Below are 19660 nucleotides of genomic sequence, written 5' to 3'. Positions count from 1 at the left end.
CCATCATAAGTTGGTATGTTTTGGAAGCACTTAACTATTTTCTGATTTTCTTAGAATCCTATTGCAATTTGTTATCCAAGTAACCAGGGCAAAATATTTAAACTACTTCAGAGCTGTCATTCTGATACATTTTCCAAGAATCTGAATTCTTTCTTGACTATAGCTAATAGCCATGTGTCAGATTTACTTGAACTATATTCAAATCCTAAATATGTAGCAAGTAAACATTTATACTTCAATAATTCCTTATCCCTATTCAGACTACAAATCAAATCAGCAAAATCAGTACGTTTTCCTCCCAAAATGCTACCCCTCCACTAACCATTATCCCTAATGATCGATAATAAAAGGAATATGTTACCGACAGCATTGACTAAAATATTAGAAAGGGTGGGGTGCCTGGATGCCTCAGTTAGCTGAACATCAGACTCTTGATCTCAGCTCAGGTCTTGATCTCAGGGTTGTGAGTTCAAGCCCTGCATTGAGATCTACGCTGGGGGTGGAGCCTAGTTAAGAAACAACAATCAATCCATCCATCAATCAATCAATAAAAATATCAGGTGTTTTATGTTAGCTTTTTAGTGCCAGGGTTAAGAAGCAGATGAACTGCCAAGACTGACAAAATTTCTTACATTTGATAAAAGAATCTAATGTTGACATTAGATTTAAAAAGAAGTATTCCTGGGGTGTCTGAGTGGCTCAGTCAGTTAACTGCCTTCAGCTCAGGTCATGATCTCAGGGTCCTAGGATCAAGCCCCACATCAGGCTCCCTGTTCAGTGGGGAGTATGCTGCTTCCTCTCCTTCTGCCCCTCCCCACTATGCTCAAGCTCTCTCTCTCCAATTAACAAATAAAATCTAAGAACAAAAACTTTACAAATTTGATGAATAAAACATTATATTATTTTTAAAAATATAAGTACACTCTATTGTTGAGACTATACATTGTATTATCTTTTTTGAAAAAATTTGGCAATGTCTTCCAATTTTTAAAGATATACTAATCTTTGACATAGTGAGTCCATTGTTTTGAATTTATCTTGATCTACGTGCAAAAGTATGCAAAGACCCAAGGATGCTTATCACAGCATTGTTTATAATAGAAAAATCGACACCACAAATATGTCTACTAGGTAGGGCTAGGTAAATTTCTTATAATGAAAATACTGTGCAGGCATTTAAAAAGTAAATAATATCTATAAGTGATAATATAAAAAGATTTTTAAGATGTAAGTAAAGCCATCTACAACATGGTAATATACATATATATAACACATACATATAACACATACATATAGAAAGGTTGTATATAGCCAAGATATGGAAGCCGCACATGTGTCTATCCATAGATGAATGGAGAAAGAAGATGTGGTATATACATATATACAATGAACTATTACTCGGCCATAAAACAGGATGATATCTTGCCACTCACAACAACAATACCTAGAAGGCATTATGCTAAGTGAAATAAGTCACACAGAGAAAGGCAAATACCATATGATATCACTTATGTATGGAATCTAAAAAACAAAACGAATGAACAAGTAAAAAGTAGAAACAGACCTATACATATAGAGAACAAACTGATGGTGCCAGAGGAAGTGGGTGGGGAGATGGGCTAAACGGGTGAAGGAGAATGGGAGACAGGCAGTTATGCAATGAATAAGTCATTGGGATAAAAGATACAGCATGGAGAATATAGTCAATGGTACTGTAATAGCATTGTATGGTGACAGATTGTAGCTACACTTGTGGTGAGCATAGCACAATGTATAGACTTGTCCAATCACTATGTGATACACTTGAAACTAATGTAACATTATGTGTCAACTATACTTTATAACAACAAAAAAGAAAGATTGTAAAAATCACACATAGAAATATACATTTCTAAAAGCATAACAATTTGGGAGAAAATACCAAAAAACTAATAAAAGAGGTTGACTCTAAGGAATAGAACTAAGGGTAGAAAGGAAGAGAAAGACATGTTAAATGTTAACATTTGTCATCCTGCTAGAATATTAAAAACCATATGACAATCCTGTGGAGAACTATTTGGCAGCTTTTTATACAGTTAAACATACATCTGCCCTCTGATTGACCTATTTTACTCTGAGTTACTAACCCAAGAGAAATGTAAAAGGTATGTCCATAAATAGGTTTGTACAAAAATGTTCATAGCATCCTTATTAATAATGGCCTCAAACAAGAAGGAACTCAAATATCCATCAATAGGAGAATGGATAAACAAACTGGTATATGGAATACTACTTGGCAATAACAAATGACGAACTATTGATACAAGAAAAATTTGTATTAGTCTTAGCCTAATTGAATGAGAAGGGTTTAGAGAATGGGGAAGATGTCTGAGGGAAGTCAAGGTTCGTCTATGTTGTAGCATCTATCAGTACTTCATTTCTTTTATGCTTAAGAATATTTCATTGTATGAATATACCACATTTTGTTTATCCCTTTATTAGCTGATGACAGACATCTAGGTTGTTTTCATCTTTTTGGCTATTATAAATAATGCTGCTATAAACAATTGTGTTTTGTGAAAATGGTGTACTTTATTACATGAAAGTTACATCTCAATTTTAAGAAAGAATATGGATGTGAAAAATCATATTGTTACTACAAAGCATGATTTCTGAGTGTTTCAGTGAATGGCAGAACAAAAATATCTCAGAATGGCAAACAAGTTAATTATAATAAAAATATGTTCCTTCAGGGGTGAAAAAAGTTATGTCGATAAAAGCAACCTGAAATGCCACATTCATCTCCTGATGAAAACAAGTGTTCATATGAGAGCGAAGAAGCTGTCTAAAAGAATTTAAATCACTATTTTTAATGTAAACTGCAGTTCTTTTTTTTTTTTTTTTTTTTGGTCTTTTTCTAAATTTTAATTCCAGTAGGGTTAACATATAGTGTTATATTAGTTAGAGGTATACAATACAGTAATTCAGTAATCCTACACATTACTCAGGGCTCATCAAGGTAAGTTTACTCTTGGGGCACCTGAGTGGCACAGCCAGTGCCCAAATCTTGGTTTTGGCTCAAGGTCATGATCTCAGGGTTGTGAAATCAAGCCCTATGTCAGGCTTTGCGCTCAGCATGGAGTCTTCTTAAAAGACTCTCCCCCCAGACCCCCTAAAAAAGAAAAAAGACTCTCTCCCTTGGGGCACCTGGGTGGCTCAGTGGTTGAGCGTCTGCCTTTGGCTCAGGTCATGATCCCTGGGTCCTGGGATTGAGTCCCGCATCTGCTTCTCCCTCTGCCTATGTTTCTGCCTCTCTCTCTATCTCTCATGAATAAATAAATAAAATCTTAAAAAAAAAAAAAAACCTCTCTCTTTCCCTCTACCCTTCCTGACCCCCTGAACTCTCTTTCCCTCAAATAAATAAATCTCTAAAAATATATATTTACTCTTAATCCCCTCACCTATTTTACTCCCCCCCCCACACACACACACACCCCTGCACTCTGATAACCATCTGTCTGTTCTTGGGCTGCTTCCATAATCTGGCTCTTGTATATACAGCTACAACAAACATAGGGGTGCATTTATCTTTTCAAATTAGTATTTGAGTCTCTTGTAGGCAGCATATACATGGGTCTTGCTTTTATATCCATTCCATCACCTTGTCTTTTGATTGTGGACTGTTTAGTCCATTTACATAAGGTAATTATTGATAGGTATGTATTTAGTGCCATTTTGTTACTTGTTTGATGTTTGTTTTTGTAGTTCTTCTCTGTTCCTTTCTTCTCTTGCTTTCTTCTCTCATGATTTGCTGGCTTTCCTTAGGGATATATATACCTGGATTCTTTTCTCTTTATTTTTGCTCATCTATTACTGGTTTTTTATTTGTGGTTACCAATAGGTTTATATATAACATTATGCACACAGCAGTCTTATTAAGTTCATGGTCACTTAAGTTTGAAGCTAATATTTACTCTTCTCCCCACCTTCACATTTTGGGTATAGGGTGTCACATTTCACATTCTTTTATTCTGTGAATACTTTGATTTTTATAGATATTTTTACTGCTTTTGTGCTTCCTACTTTTCTTATTCCTACTTATGGTCTTTCCTTTCCACCCAGAGTCCTCTTTAACATTTCTTGTAGGGCTGGTTTAGTGGTCAAGAATTCCTTTAACTTTTGTTTGTCTGGAAAATTCTTTATCTTTCTTTCTATTCTGAATGATAGCCTTCATAGATAGAATATTCTTGGCTGCAGGTTTTTTTTTCTTCCAGCATTTTGAATATATCATGCCACTCTTTTCTGGCCTGCAAAGTTTCTGCTGAAAAAAATCAACTAACAGTTTTCAGGGGTTTCCCTTGTATGTAACTTTTCTTTTTTCTTGATGATTTTAAAATTTTCTCTGTATCACTGCTTTTTACATTTTAATTACTATGTATCTTGGTGCATCCCTCCTTGCATTGATTTTATTGCCTTCTGTATTTCCTAGATCTAGATTGCTGGTTTCCTTCCCCATACTTGGGGAAGTTTTCAGCTATTACTACTTCAAATAAATTTTCTGTCCCCTTTCCTCTCTTCTTCTGAGATCTCTATAATGCAAATGTTATTACACTTGTTGGGAGTCACTGAGTTCCCTATTTTCTTTTACTATTATTGATTTTTCTCTCTCCTCTTCATCTTGATTGCTTTCCATTATTCTGTCCTCCACATTGTTTATCCATTTTTATGCTTCCCCAATCTACTATTTATTCCATCTAGTGTATTTTTAATTTCAGTTTTGAGTTATCTCTGATTGGTTCTTTGTTATGTTATCTATCTCTGTTGAAGGTCTCACTGAAGTCCTCCACTCTTTTCTCAAGTTCAGTGAGTATTTTTACGACCATTACTTTTAAATCTCTATCAGGGATATTACTTTTCTCTGTTTTGTTTAGGTCTCTTGCTGTGATTTTTGTCTTGTTCTTTCATTTGGGACGTATTCCTGTCTCCTTATTTAGTTTAACTCTGTGTCTGTTTCTTTTTATTTTTTTCTGTGTCTGTTTCTATGTGTCAGGAAAGTCAGCTACATCTCCTACTCTTGAATGTAGCGGCCTTATGAAGGAAAGGTCTTATTGTGCTCTGCAATGCAATGTCCCCTATTTACCAGAATCTGGTGTCTCTTATGTATGTTGCATGCATTGTACTGTTGTAGCTGAGCTGCTTTTGCCTTCGGTCCAATCCTCAGTAATGACTCTCTTTGCCTGCTGTGGACAGGGTTTGGTGCCTGTGTTGTTAGTGGGTCAGTCCTGAGCCACCTTGGGCTTAGTTGAGTCAAGAAATTTGTCAGAAATGCAGTAGCACCAAACTGCGGGGCACTTTCCCTGTGTTGTCTCCTGGGAAACATGGGTGGGCAGGACCTGCAGTGTGACCAGATGTCTGCCCCTAGCCCACTGCTAGGGCTATAGTTAGACTGGTGTGTGTGGTTATCTTCCCCTTTCCCCAGGGCAAGAGTAGCTCTGGAGTGGTGCTGGCTCCTTTTGGGGCTGCCTGCACACTGCCAGGCTGGTAGCACTACTTTGGATGGGCCACAGCCAACGGTGTATGGGAAAAGGCTGTTCCAGAGGAAAATGTGGGGGTTTGGCATGCAGTGTCGGCATGGTCTGTGCTGGTCTGCTGCAGAAGGGGACCTGTAGTCATCCTGTAAAATTCTTACCGAGGCTAGCTAGGTTGGAGGGGGCAGGTCTGTGAGGACTAGGTCTACAGTTAGCAAGCTAGGTGGAGAGTGTTGGCACTGTACTAGTTCACAGGTGTCCATGTGTCTAGGTTGGGGGTGAGGGCCAGGGAGGGAAATGGCACCTGCCAACTCTTTTGTTTTTAGAGAAGTCTCCCAAAGAACCCTGCCCCTCCAGCACATGCTCTAAGATTTGTAGGCAAATCTCCCCCCTATATACCCCAGGTGTTTTGCAAACTTCTGCTTCTATGCTATATCTCCACAGAGCTGTATGTTGTGCTATCCCTTTAAGGGCTGGGACTCAGATTCCTATAACAATAGTGCAGAAATATTTATTATCACTCAGATTTTTCTATGTCCCATTAGCAAAAAATAAACACTGAAGTATGACGAACTTTTTTGAGGGCTAAAGAAAACAGTTTAGTATATTTACCAAACGCAGAAAAATCACTTTATAATGTCTGTGTAGCACTGGGATCAAAATTTACATAGAGAAATGGATGCCTTGAGGCTGTCATATTGGAAGAAATATTATTTTCCTTATAAATTAAAGATTGTTCTTTCCCCAAAATGGTTGTAAATTATTTTTCATGTTGTGATACAAACATGGATTTTATTACTAGCTACAAACAGTTAACTGGATCCATTTGGCTTTTCTTTTTGTAAAAATAATAGGAGGAGGATACTAGCAATTATTGTTTTTCTACTCTGTTTTGGGAATTCTGCTAAATGCTTTACATATGTATATTTCCTCATTTAATCCACAGAACAACCCTGTAAGGTAGATACTATATTTTATTCTCATTTTGCAGATCAAACAAACAACAAAAACTAGGAACAACAAAGTTATATACTGAAAAGAATGAAGAGGGTAGGATCAAATCCAAGACTTCTTTCATACAAAACACACACCTGCAACCGAGGTACATCCCCTGCATCTTCTTTTCCATTCACAGCCGCTGTTCCTAATCTGTGCTATTGTTGCTACTTTCCCACTTCTATTTCTTTCTGTATTCCCATGTATTTTCATGTATAATATTTCAATAAAATTGTTCCAGTATTGCCAATACCTTGATAATAGCCAAATCCAAAGGACTTTTTTCACTCTATCAATCTAACTTTTCTGACCTGACCACTTAACTTTTGAAACATTCCTCCTTTGGATAACTGACCAGGTCTCTTCATTATTCTTAAATGTCTCTTCCCCACTTACACCTTTAATTTTTATATCCCCTAGGACTGTATTCTTGGTCTTTGTCCTGGATTTGCCAACATAGCATTTCACATAGTATTTCCTCTGATTAAGAAGCTCGTTTAACAGCCTCAATGAATGAAATACAGAAAGAACACCTGCTCACAGCATTCATTGGGCTTACCATGTATTCTATCACCCTGAAGCAGTTGGTCTGAATAATGTAAAGGCCTTTTGAAGACTCTATAATTGTGCCAGCAATACTTTGCAGGGCTGGAGTCATATCCTCTAAAATACTGAACATGCTGGGGCACCTGGGTGGCTCAGTGGTTGAGGACCTATCTGCCTTTGGCTCAGGTCATGATTCCAAGGTCCTGGGATCAAGTCCCGCACTGGGCTCCCTTGCAGGGAGCCTGTTCTCCTTCTGCTTGTGTCTCTGCCTCTGTGTGTCTCTCATGAATAAACAAAATCTTTAAAATATATATATTGAATATGTTCTGAATTGATGGTGCTATTTCTCAACAGCCTGAATACAAAATGGATCACTATTATCCCTGATGATCCACTAGCAAAATTTTACTTGCCATTCTTGAAACTTTGGGCTCTGTTAGTTTAAAAGTCTTGAAAACAACAGTAGCTTCACTGCAGTGAAAGAAGAGCTTGCTACCTGGCTTTTACTGCTGTATACATTTGACAAATGTATAACCACATGTGGCCACCATTGTAGGATGATATAGAACAATCTCATGCCCTAAATATGCTCTATGCTATACCTACTCTTCCCTCCCTCTCCCCTAACCCATGATCTTTCTATATTTCCCTAGTTTTGCCTTTTCTAGAATGTCATATATTTGGAATTATATAGCATGTAAACTTTTCAGTTTGGCTTCTTTCACCTAAATAATATGCACTTAAAGTTCTTCCATGTCCATTCATCACTTGATTAACTATTATTTTTTTATTTTTAGCAATGAATATTACATTGGCTGTACCAGCATTTATTTATTCATTTACCTTTTGAAGGACATTCTGATTGCCTCTAAGTTTTGTCAGTTAAAAAGAAAGCTGCTATAAACGTCCATGTGCAGTTTTTGTGTGGACGTAAGTTTTCAACTCATTTGGGTGAATGTCAATGAGGACAGCTGCTGAATTTTGTGATGGGGGATGATTCATTTCTTTTTGATTAAGTTTTTTTTAAATCCAATATAATTAACATACAGAGTTACATTAGTTTCAGGTGTACATTATAGTGATTGAACAATTCTAGGGACACCTGGGTGACTCAGCAATTGAGCGTCTGCCTTTGGCTGAGGGTGTGATCCTGGGGTCCTGGGATCGAGTCCCACGTCAGGCTCCTGCATGGAGCCCGCTTCTCCCTCTGCCTGTGTCTCTGCCTCTCTCTCTCTCTCTCTCTCTGTGCTCTCATGAATAATAAATGAAATCTTTAAAACAAACAAAAAAACCAATTCTACACATTAGTCAGTGCTCATCATGTTTCATTTTGCAAAAACTTGCCAACATTTGGTGTTGTCATCATTTTGGACTTTGAACATTCTAATATGTATGTAGAGGCATCCTGTAGTTTTAATTTGAAATTCTCTAATGACACATAATGTCGAAGATCTTTCCATATGCATATTTGCCATTGTATATCATCTTTGGTGAGGTATCTGGGTCTTTTGCCCAATTTTTAATCATATTGTTCATTTTCTCATTATTTACTTTTAAGAGCTCTTTATATATTCTAGATAATAGTCCTTTAGCAGCTACAACTTTGGCAAATATTTTCTCCCTGTCTGTGGCTTGTCCCCTTATCCTCTTAAAATTTTGTCTTTTCAAACCCTCTTTTTCTTTATTATTTCCTTCTTGTGTGTTACATAGGTATTTCTAGAATATCATTTTCATTCTTGTCATTTTACTATATAATTTTTCACTATATATCTTTACTATATATTTTAAAGTTATTTTTTAGTGGTTGCTCTAGGGATTAAAATACCTTAATTTATAGCAACCTAGTTTGGATTAATACCAACTTAATTTCAATAGTATACAAAAACATTAGCTTTGCTCCCTCCACTCTTCTTTGTGTTGTTACTGTCATACAAATTATATCTTTCTGCAATGTATGCCTATTGACTCAGATTATTGCTTCATAGTATTGGATAGGAGGGGAGAAACTGACTAAAAACTACACTTATATTGTTCTTATATTTATCAATTTGGTTACATTTATTAATGCTCTTTACTTCATATGCTCTTTATTTCACGGTCTAGTGCTCTTTCATTTCAATCTGAATGACTTTATAAAGTATTTCATATAGGGGAGGTCTAGTGATAAATTCTCTCAACTTTTATCTTAGAATATCTTCACTTCTTCATTTTTAAAGGGTGCATCAGGGACGCCTGGGTGGCTCAGCGGTTGAGCGTCTGCCTTCAGCTCAGGGCGTGATCCTGGAGTCCTGGGATTGAGTCCCATTTCAGGATCCCCGCAAGGAGATTGCTTCTCCCTCTGCCTCTCTATGTGTGTCTCTCATGAATAAATAAAATCTTAAAAAACAAGTGGGGGTGTTTCACTGAACACAGAATTCTTACTTAGCGCTTTCTTTCATCACACTGCCTCAACGGTTTCTGAAAAGAAATCAGATGCTAGGCATGCCTGGGTGGCTCAGATGGCTAAGCGTCTGCCTTCAGCTCAGGTCATGATCCCAGGGTCCTGGGATCAAGCCCCACATCGGGCTCCCCGATCAGTGGGGAGTCTGCTTCTCCCTCTCCGTCTGCCCCTTCCCCTACTCATGTTCTCTCTCTCTCTCGGTATCTCTCTGTCTCAAATAAATAAATAAAATCTTAAAAAACAACAACAAAGTCCCCTGTTAAGCCTCACTGAGGACTGCTTCTACAGGATGAATCTTCTCTGTTTTCAATATTCTGTCTTTGCTTCCAACACTTTGACTATGATGTGTCTAAGCATAAATCCCTTTGAGGTAGTCCTATTTGAAGTTGTTGAACAAGAATATAAATGTTTTTTTCCTCAAGTTTGGGGAGTTACCAGCCATTATTCCTTCAAATACCTTCTCTGTCCCTTTCTTTCCTTCTGGGGCTATTATTGTGTATACATTGTTAGAGTTGCTGCGGTCCCACAGGTCTCTGAGGCTCTCCATTTTTCTTCACTTTTTTTTTTTTTTTTTCTGTTCCTTAGCCTGGATAATTTCAACTGACCTACCTTAAAGTTCACTTATTTTTTATTCTGCCTATTTAAATTTGGTGTTAAGCTCCCCTAGTGAATTTTTCATTCCACTTACTGTAATCCTCAAAACCAGAATTTATTTGGTTCTTTTCTATCATTTCTACCTAGTAATTGCTATTCTCTGGTGATATACTGTGATATCTTCCTTTAGTTCTTTATATATAGTTTTCCTTTAGTTCTTTGAACACACTTAAGTAGATGACTGTCTCTGTCTAGTAAATCCATAATTTGAGCTACTTCAGTTTCTATTGACTGCCTTCCTCCTCCTGTGTATGGGCCATATTTTCTTGTTTCTTTGTATGTCTCATAGTTTTTTGTTGAAAACTAATATTTTATATAATATAACATGGCAAATCTAGAAATCACATTCTTCCCCTTTCCCAGAGTTTGTTGTTGTTGACCTAGGGACTTTACCAAACTAATTCAGTTTTTTCTTTAAGTTTTTTGATTGGGTTGTTTGGCCATTTGTTATCAGTACCTCAGGCAGCTATGTGGTTAAGCCAGTTGTTGCTAACTGTTCTTAACAAATGACTTTGAAGAAAATACTCTTTGCACTGCACAAGTTCTCTGTCAGGTTATAAAAAGACAAGCTTTTTAAGAATGTTTTACCAGGCAACTGCCAGACAGGTCAGATAAGGACAATTTTTTGGAATGGGGCTTTAAAAGAGCTCCAACTCCATTATGATTCCTCCAGTGCCAGCTAGGCTGATGATTGCAGGCTGCTCTTTTCAAGACTACCATGGAGCTGAAGAAAGGGGGAGTGGTATTAGAACAAGTCAAAATGCCATAAAGTTCAGTATTCTTATGGAGAGTCATCTGTTTGTTTTTTAAAATGTTCCCCCAAATTGTTGTCTTTGGTTAATTTCCAAACTTGATCTTGACAATTTCTGCAAGTGTTCTCAGAACTTTTATAAAGGAGAGCATTTGTCAGATGTTGTTATTCCATCACTCCCAATGATACTCTCATTCCCCTCATTTTCAGATTACTTTGAAATATATTAGACTGTTTAAAGAAATAATAACAACAGTATACAGTGGGGTTTATTACATATTTAGAAGTGTATAGATATATGCTGTTGTAAAAACCCCTTGTATTATATGTGAAATGGCATAACATTAATTGAAGGTAGACTGTGGTTAATTTAAAGATGCATGTTGTAGATCCTAGAGCAACCACTAAAAAATAGGAAAAACAAATAATTCAATAGAAGAGAGAAAATAAAATGCTATAAAATACCCAATTAATTAAAATACAGCATGAAAAAGAGAAAAGACCCAAAGAACAAATAAGACAAAATAAATAGCAAGGTGGCACATTATCCTGCAACTATTTATGTATGCATACCTGTCTACTTATCTTTTGATCTTTATCTATCTACATCTATTTTCTCCAATACTAAATTTCAGTGATAAACAGAAACAAACCAAAGTTAATTCCTGTAATGGATACACTATTAATTCTAACTTCTTTATTTGGAATTTGCAATAATTTATCAAAATTTTAATTAATATCTGACAATAAGAAAAAAATACAAAGCTCACCTATCTTCATAACAATAAATCCCAGATATTAGTGCTAAATTATTTTATAAACTGTACAATTTCATTCTACAATTAAGGAAACTAAAAGTCAAAGTGATTAATTGACAAATTAATTAATCAAAACGGTCACATGGCCAGTCAGCAGTAGAGCCCCAGTAAAATTCTTATTTCATAACTTCTAGTCTGGTTCTCTCAAGAAAAAAAATCTACATGTAACACCAACGACATCTACAACTATATGCAAATAATGTGCCCATTTCGAATTATTCTTATCTAGCAGGTCTAGCAAGATCTCTATTTGAAACATTTTAAGTTAAACCTTATACCTATTTAAAAGTAATCAAACTTTTAAAATATATATATACTGTTGAATTTCAAGTTTCAACTAATTCAAATTCTCATCAGTTATTATTGAAGTACACTGTACTTAAACTTTAAAAAAAATAAATTAAAATTAAAATTAAAAAAAAGAAACTTTAAAATACTGTGACTAAACAATCATTTAAAGCACTGGCTACCATGTTCAGAGAATACGATCTTTCATCCAAATCAATGGCTAAACCATTCATACTTATGTGAAATATGATAACAAAAAATCAGGAAATCTGTTTGTAGAATTACCTGTAGCTCCCAGTGGATGTCCCTTTGAAATTAATCCACCGCTAGGATTTATGACCCACTTTCCTCCATAAGTATTATCTCCCCTATCAACCAGTTCTCCACCTCGTCCTAGAGAAGGAAAAATAATATTCATAAAGGTTAAAAATAACATTGGACCAGGGGTGCCTGGGTGATTCAGTTAAGCATCTGATTCTTTTTTTTTTAAAGATTTTATTTATTTTATTCATGAGACACACATTGGGGGGTGGGCAGAGACACAGGCAGAGGGAGAAGCAGGCTCCATGCAGGGAACCCGACGTGGGACTTGATCAATCCCTTGGCTGAAGGTGAAGCTAAACCGCTGAGCCACCCAGGCTGCCCAGCATCTGATTCTTGATCTCAGCTCAAGTCTTGAGCTTTTGTTTGTGAGATCAAGCCCCTTGGGCTCCACACTGGGCATGGAGCCTAAAAAAAACAAGACAAAGCAAACAAACAAACAAAAACATTGGATCAAATAATATGTTTTGTTTTTTTAATTTCAATATAGCCAAGAATTTCTTATAGCAAACATTTCTTAATAGTTCAAACATTGGGGTACCTGGGTGGCTCAGTCAGTTAAACAACCACCTTCAGCTCAGGTCATGATGGTTCTTGCTCAAGGGGAACTTACTTTTCCCTCTCCCTTTCCCCCTGTCTGCCACTTCCCCTGCTTGTGCTCACCTTCTCTGTCAAATAAATAGATAAATAATAAAAACCCAGCTCAAATATCAAATTCATAAAAGCACTTCTAAAACTTGCACAATAGGGGCATCTGAATGGCTCAGTTGGTTAAGCAGCTGACTCTTGATTTCAGCTCAGGTCCTGATCTCAGGGTTGCGAGCCAGCATCAGGCTCCACATTGGGCATGGAGCCTGCTTAAGATTCTTTCTCTCTTCCTCTCTCTCTCTCTCTCTCTCTCTCTCTTTCTCCCTCTCCCTCTGCCTCTCCCCTCTTGCTCACGACCTCTTTCTAAAAAAAGAAAAAAGTTACATAATAAATATTGAGTAATAAAGATTTATATTTTCAGAACATTTCATGCATGAAACAGAGCTCTTAATAGTTCCTAAGAGTTCTCTGGCTTCCAAAATAGCTACAACTAAAATAGAGACTCAGAGAACCTGAAGAATGAAACTGGATATAATACTATAACTAATATAATTATATTAGTTTAAAAACCCATCATTTTGGGATCCCTGGGTGGCTCAGCAGTTTAGCGCCTGCCTTCGGCCCAGGGAGTGATCCTGGAGTCCCAGGATCGAGTCCCACATCAGGCTCCCTGCATGGAGCCTGCTTCTCCCTCTGCCTGTGTCTCTGCCTCTCTCTCTCTCTCTCTCTCTGTCTCTCTCTCTCTCTGTCTCTCATGAATAAATAAAATCTTAAAAAAAAAAACATCATTTTGCCCAATATTTTCATTTCCATTTTTAAAAAATATTTTATTTATTTACTTGAGAGAGAGAGAAATAGCACAAGTAGGGGAGAGGGGCAGAGGGAGAAGTAGACTCCCCACTGAGTGGGGAGCCCGACCTGATGCAGGGGCTTGAACCCAGTGATGAGGGAACAGAGGACTAGCTGGGGACAAAGCACACTGACAAGTCCTTGAAACAGACAAAGAGACATTCCTCTACAGACTCAACTGCCTCAATGTTTATACTTTGCTAAGGGCAAAAGGCAATCTTAGCCTGACCCCCAGGAGCCTGTAAGTCTACTTTAACATACAAAAATTCCTTTAGAAATTTCCTTTATCTCTAAGCTCCCAAGATAAATGTTGGCAATCATCCTCCAAACACATGGCCCACCAATACACATCTGAAGGGTCTCATGACTCAAGTTTTATTAGACGATAATAAGTGACCTTTTCCCAACAATTAGCCCCCTCAAGGTCCTGGAAACCTTGCTTCCAAAATTCCTTAGAGAGTACAGCTATCCTCAAAACCTTCCCAACTCCCAGGTATATAATCAGCCACCCCTCATAGGCCCGAGGCAGCAGTTTTTTCTGCCCAGGGGTCCTGTCCCTGTGCTTTAATAAAACCACCAGTTTGCACCAAAGATGTCTCAAGAATTCTTTCTTGGTCATGGGCTCTGGACCTCACCTATATTCCAAAACTTCATCACCAGGACCCTGGGATCATGACCCCAGCTGAAGGCAGACACTTAGCCACTTAACCAACTGAGCCACCAAGGTGCCCCCACTTCCATTTTCAGCTGCACTGTTATATAAACATTCTTTGTAGATGGAAGGGATAACGTAGGGGGTGGCAGAAGGGCAGGGGACATGAAATGAAGGGCAATGGCTGAAAATACTGTTAAGACATAAAGGCAAGCTTAAAAGAAAATGAAAATTACATGCTTGATAATTTCAACATTCCTATCAATTCTCTGGTCATTCTTCCAGGTTGTTAAGAAGTAAATTAAAATGAATGCATTGTATAAAATATTCTTCCAGCTAGAATATAATGAAGTGGAATCTCCAAATAAAGATGATACAGGTGGTTCTGGCACCATCAGAGGTAGCTAATAACTTTTAAGTATTCACCCTGTGTCAGGCATTGTTGTAATTATTTTCCATATATTTACATAATTTAACCCTCAACCCCGAGAAGCAGGTATTATTCTCATTTTATAGGAAACGGACACAAAGAACTTAAGTAACCAGCCCAAGGAAACAGTAGGGGATCAATCTAGGGTTAATCATCAGGTAGCCTGGCTCCATAGCTTTCCTTAATCAATATATTTTATTGCCTTCAAAAACCAAAGAGTTTCTCCATTGGTAAACTGAAATACATATAAGAATTTTTTATGGGACAGCCCCGGTGGCTCAGAGGTTTAACGCCACCTCCAGCCTGGGGTGTGATCCTGGAGACCTGGGATTGAGTCCCACGTCAGGCTCCGTGCATGGAGCCTGCTTCTCCCTCTGCCTGTGTCTCTGCCCCCCACCCCCCGTGTGTCTCTTATGAATAAATAAAATCTTTTTTTAAAAAAAAAAAGATTTTTTTATGACTGATACTTTTTTTTTTATTTTATTTTTAAGTAACCTCTATCCCTTATGTGGGGCTCGAACTCACAATCCCACGATCAAGAGTTGCATGCTCCTTTGAGCCAGCCAGGCATCCCTATGACTAACACTTCTAATTTTACTTTAAATCTAGGTTGTAGATTAAAAACCACCTATTGAGGCATTCTTTTATTTTTTTTATATATTTCTGACATAGAACCTGATACAAGGCTCTGGTCATAACAGGTATTCTATCTGCTATTACAGCTTTTAAAACTCCTCCAAGTATTGTTACTGTACCAAGTAATACCAGACTGAACACAAATCAACCCCAAGAAATGAATAATTCACTGCGTGTTTTCTTTGATAATATATATAATTCTATTAAATATTGGAAGATTCTACTAGGAAGTTATCTTGAACTCATCATCTAAAAGTGGTAAGAAAATAAATGGAAGGCAATCATTGTGCCTATTATGTGCCAAAAACTGCCCTGGGAACTTAGGGATACAAGAGTAAATGAAACAAACATCCCCGCTCTCATGGAGTTTACTTCATTGTCAGGAGAGATGTGAGGAAGAGACAGATAATATGTAATGTAAGTAAGATATATAATAGAGTTGTGGTAAGTGCCATGGGGAAAAAAAAGGCAGGAAAGGACGTGTAAGGAGTTCACATTTTAAAACAAGTAATTGGAGAAAGCTCCCACTGAGAAGGTGAAATTTGGTCAAAGATCTAAAAGGAATAAAGGAACAAACAATACGGAGATATGTGAAGAAAGGCCCTGAGCTAGGAATAGGCCTAGAGTGTTTGAAGAAGGAGGCTCATGTATCTGTTGCAAAGTAAAAGAACCAGAGATGTGGAAGTCAGAGAGACAGCAGAGGGAACTAAAGAGAAAAGATCACATTTGGCTTTTACTTCTGAATGAGATGAACAGAGGAATGACATCAATCTGTGCTATGCTTTTAACAGGATCATTAAAGATTCATTATAGAGAACAGAGTGTAAGGAGACAAGGCAGAAGCAGACCAGTTATGAGACTACTACAATAACGTACAGGAGAAATAATGGTGGTCTGGACTACGCTGTCAGTGATTAAAAAAAATCGATAGGATATAGTTAGATTCTGCATATACTTAGACGGCAGAGTCCATAGCCAACAGGACTTGGGAACAGATTCAATGGGAGCTGTGAGAGAAAGAAAGGAACTGGAGCTACCTGGAGAATGGGGAAGACTGAAGAAGGAAGAAGTCTGGGTCACATCAGAAGTTCAGTTTGGACTTAGGTTTGGGATGCTAATGAGACATCCAAAATATCCCTGAAAATTGGGCAGTTAAACATATGAGCCTAGAGATCAGGGAAGTGGTTTAAGCTGGGGATATAATTTTAAAAATCATCATCATATATCAAAGTGTATACATATTTAAAACCTTGAAATTGGGTTCCAGTTCCACCAAGGAACATAGATTCACTATAGCCTGTGTCTCCTACTGTTTACAACTAAAAACATTGGGTAAATACAAAAAACAACTAGCTGAAGACTATGAAAAGTAAACAAAAACAGAATAATAACAGAAGGAGTTAAAACTTGGAGAACCCCCTTGGTGAGTTTCAAGTTTTCTCATTTTAGGCTCTCACAACAACTTTGGTCCAAGGGTGAGCACAGTCCTGGAGCAGACTGGCAGCAGGACAGCACTACCTCTAACAAAAACCCCATCTTTCTAACCAGAGGGACCAGGAAAAGAAATCCATACCAGGTCAGAGAGTAAGAGAGAAAGCTCACAGTGGAAAGAGCCAGAGAAGAGGATCCCTTATTTCTATGTATGGACTTAAAAGTCTCAGACTGGGCAGCCCAGGTGGCTCAGTGGTTTGGTGCCGCCTTTGGCCCAGGGCCTGATCCTGGGGACCCAGAATCGAGTCCTGCGTCAGGCTCCCTGCATGGAGCCTGCTTCTCCCTCTGCCTGTGTCTCTGCCTCTGTGTGTGTGTGTGTCTCTCATGAATAAATAAATAAAATCTTACAGAAAAAAAGAAAGTCTTCGGACTCACTCTTGAGCTAAGCATACATAGGAGAGATCCAAAGCAGCACAGCAAACGCTTGGACAACTGAACAAAGACTTTAACCAGTACTCACAGAAGTCAAGACAGAAGGTATCTGAACACAAGTGGGTTGACTGCTTGCTAAAACAAAAACAACACTCTCTAAAGGATCTCAATGTAACAATCACCTGTCCCAGATACAATCCAAAATTAATACAGAAAAGAACTAGGAGGGCAGCCTCGGTGGCGCAGTGGTTTAGGGCCGCCTGCAGCCCAGGGCGTGATCCTGGAGACCCAGGATCGAGTCCCATATCAGGCTCTCTGCATGGAGCCTGCTTCTCCCTCTGCCTGTGTCTCTGCCTCTGTGTCTCTATGAATAAATAAATAAATAAATAAATAAATAAATAAATAAGAACTAGGAAAAGGAAAGTTGACCAATTCTCATGGGAAAAGATAATCAACAGATAGAAAGCCCAAGAAGTCCCAGATCATAGAATTACCAAAGACAAAAATAGACTAAGAGGTAAAGAAAACACACTAAAAATGAATAAAAAGATATGAGTTCTCAGCAAAGAAATAGAACCTATGAAATGAACCAAATGAAACTCTTAGAATTGAAAATGCAATATTTAAAATAAAAAACTCAGGATGTCTGGGTGGTTCAATCAGTAAAGCAGCTGCCTTCAGCTCAGGCCATAATGCCAGGGTCCTGGTATCGAGCCCCGCATCTGGTTCCCTACTCAGAAGGGAGCCTGCTTCTCCCTTCCCTCTGCCTACCACTCCCCTGGCTTGTACTCTCCCTCTCTCTCTCTCTCTCTCTCTCTCTCAAATAAGTAAACAAAATATTTAAAAGAAATAAATAAAATACAAAACTCACTCACTAAAGATGGGTTCAAGAGCAGAAAGAGGATGAAGTAGGAGTCCGTATATTTAAAGATATATATCATTATAAAGGTATAAATGATCAAATCTGGACAGAGAAAAACAGGATTTTAAAATGAACAGAACCCCAAGGACCCGTGGGACAATATTAAAAGGTCTAATAAATGCATCATTGAAATCCTAGAAGGAGAAGAGAGAAAAAAATGGAGCAGAAAAAAATACTTACAGAAATAATGGTTAGACACTACCCAAATTTGGCAAAAGACATTTTACAGACTCAAGAAGCTCAGAAAATCTCAAGCAGAGTAAATTAAAAGAAAAGCAAGCCTAGATACAACACATTTGACTGCTTAAATGTACTTCTCATTGGAAACAATGTAGGCCAGAGAATAAAACAAGATGCTTTAAGTGCTATTAAAAAAAAAAAAAAAAAAAAAAAAAGACCTGCCAACTCAGAATATTCTATATCCAACAAAAATCTCCTTTAGGAATTTATGCTAAGTAAAGACATTCTCAATGAAAGGTAACTAAGAGAATTCATCTCCAGACAATCTGCTTTATAAAAAAATGCTAAAAAAATGCTAAAATAAATTATTTTGGCTGAAAGAAATAATAACGAAGAAAAACCTGTATCTTCAAGAAAGGAGAAAGAGGGATGCCTGTGTGGCTCAGCAGTTGAGCATCTGCCTTTGACTCAGGCGTGATCATGGAGTCCTGGGATCAAGTTCCACATCAGGCTCCCTGCACGGATCCTGCTTCTCCCTCTGCCTATGTCTCTGACTCACTCTCTCTGTCTCTCATAAATAAATAAATAAAATCTTTTATTAAAAAAAAAAAGAAAGAAGAAAGAACAGAAATGATAAAAATCTGGGTAAATATAAAGAAATTTTGTCCTCTAAGATCTTTAAAATATGTGTAATTGTTGAAACAAAAATTACAACATTGTGGGATTTTTTTGTGTGAATGTACATAGAGTGCTTGCTTCGGTAGCACATATACTGAATGTACATAGATGTAATACATATGACAATTATAACAGAAGAGTTGGTGTGAGGCAGAAAGGAGTTGGTAAATGTATATATATGCTTGCAAGATTTCTACATTTTATGTGAGGTAGTACAATATTAACTCTACAGAGACTATGAAGGTTAGGTATGCATACTATTACACCTATACCAGCAGTTCTCAACTCTGAAATATTTTGCTCCTCCAGAGGACATCTGGCAATGTCTGGAGACATTTTTAATGGTCACAACTGTGGGGAAGTACTCTTGGCATTTAGTGGGTAGAAGCTGGGAATGCTGCTAAACATCCTACAATACACAAATCCCATGACTAAGAATAATCTCATTCATCAACAGTGTTGAGGTTAAAAAACCCTGTATCAGCTAAGACAGAACAAAATAAAAAACAAAAATACTAAAGAGATACGGCCCAAAAGCAAA

General features: G+C 37.5%; 1 protein-coding gene and 1 long non-coding RNA gene across 3 annotated transcripts in view; one reads left to right on the top strand and one right to left on the bottom strand.

Annotated features, from left to right (window-relative positions):
• The window catches only part of SCP2 (sterol carrier protein 2), a 103213-nt gene that overhangs the window by 38355 nt on the left and 45198 nt on the right, over positions 1-19660 (bottom strand). For both annotated transcript variants that reach the window (XM_077891794.1, XM_077891795.1), the window contains one exon: positions 12286-12393. In XM_077891794.1, coding sequence (XP_077747920.1) covers positions 12286-12393 — 108 coding nt within the window. The remainder of the gene's footprint in view (positions 1-12285; positions 12394-19660) is intronic.
• LOC144310597 (uncharacterized) overlaps positions 1-19660 on the top strand; it is a 34260-nt gene that overhangs the window by 9093 nt on the left and 5507 nt on the right. The gene's annotated exons all lie outside the window — the stretch shown is intronic.

Source organism: Canis aureus, chromosome 3 (genome assembly GCF_053574225.1).
Source record: "Canis aureus isolate CA01 chromosome 3, VMU_Caureus_v.1.0, whole genome shotgun sequence".
Taxonomy (NCBI): Eukaryota; Metazoa; Chordata; class Mammalia; order Carnivora; family Canidae; genus Canis; species Canis aureus.
This window is presented reverse-complemented; position numbering and strand designations above follow the sequence as displayed.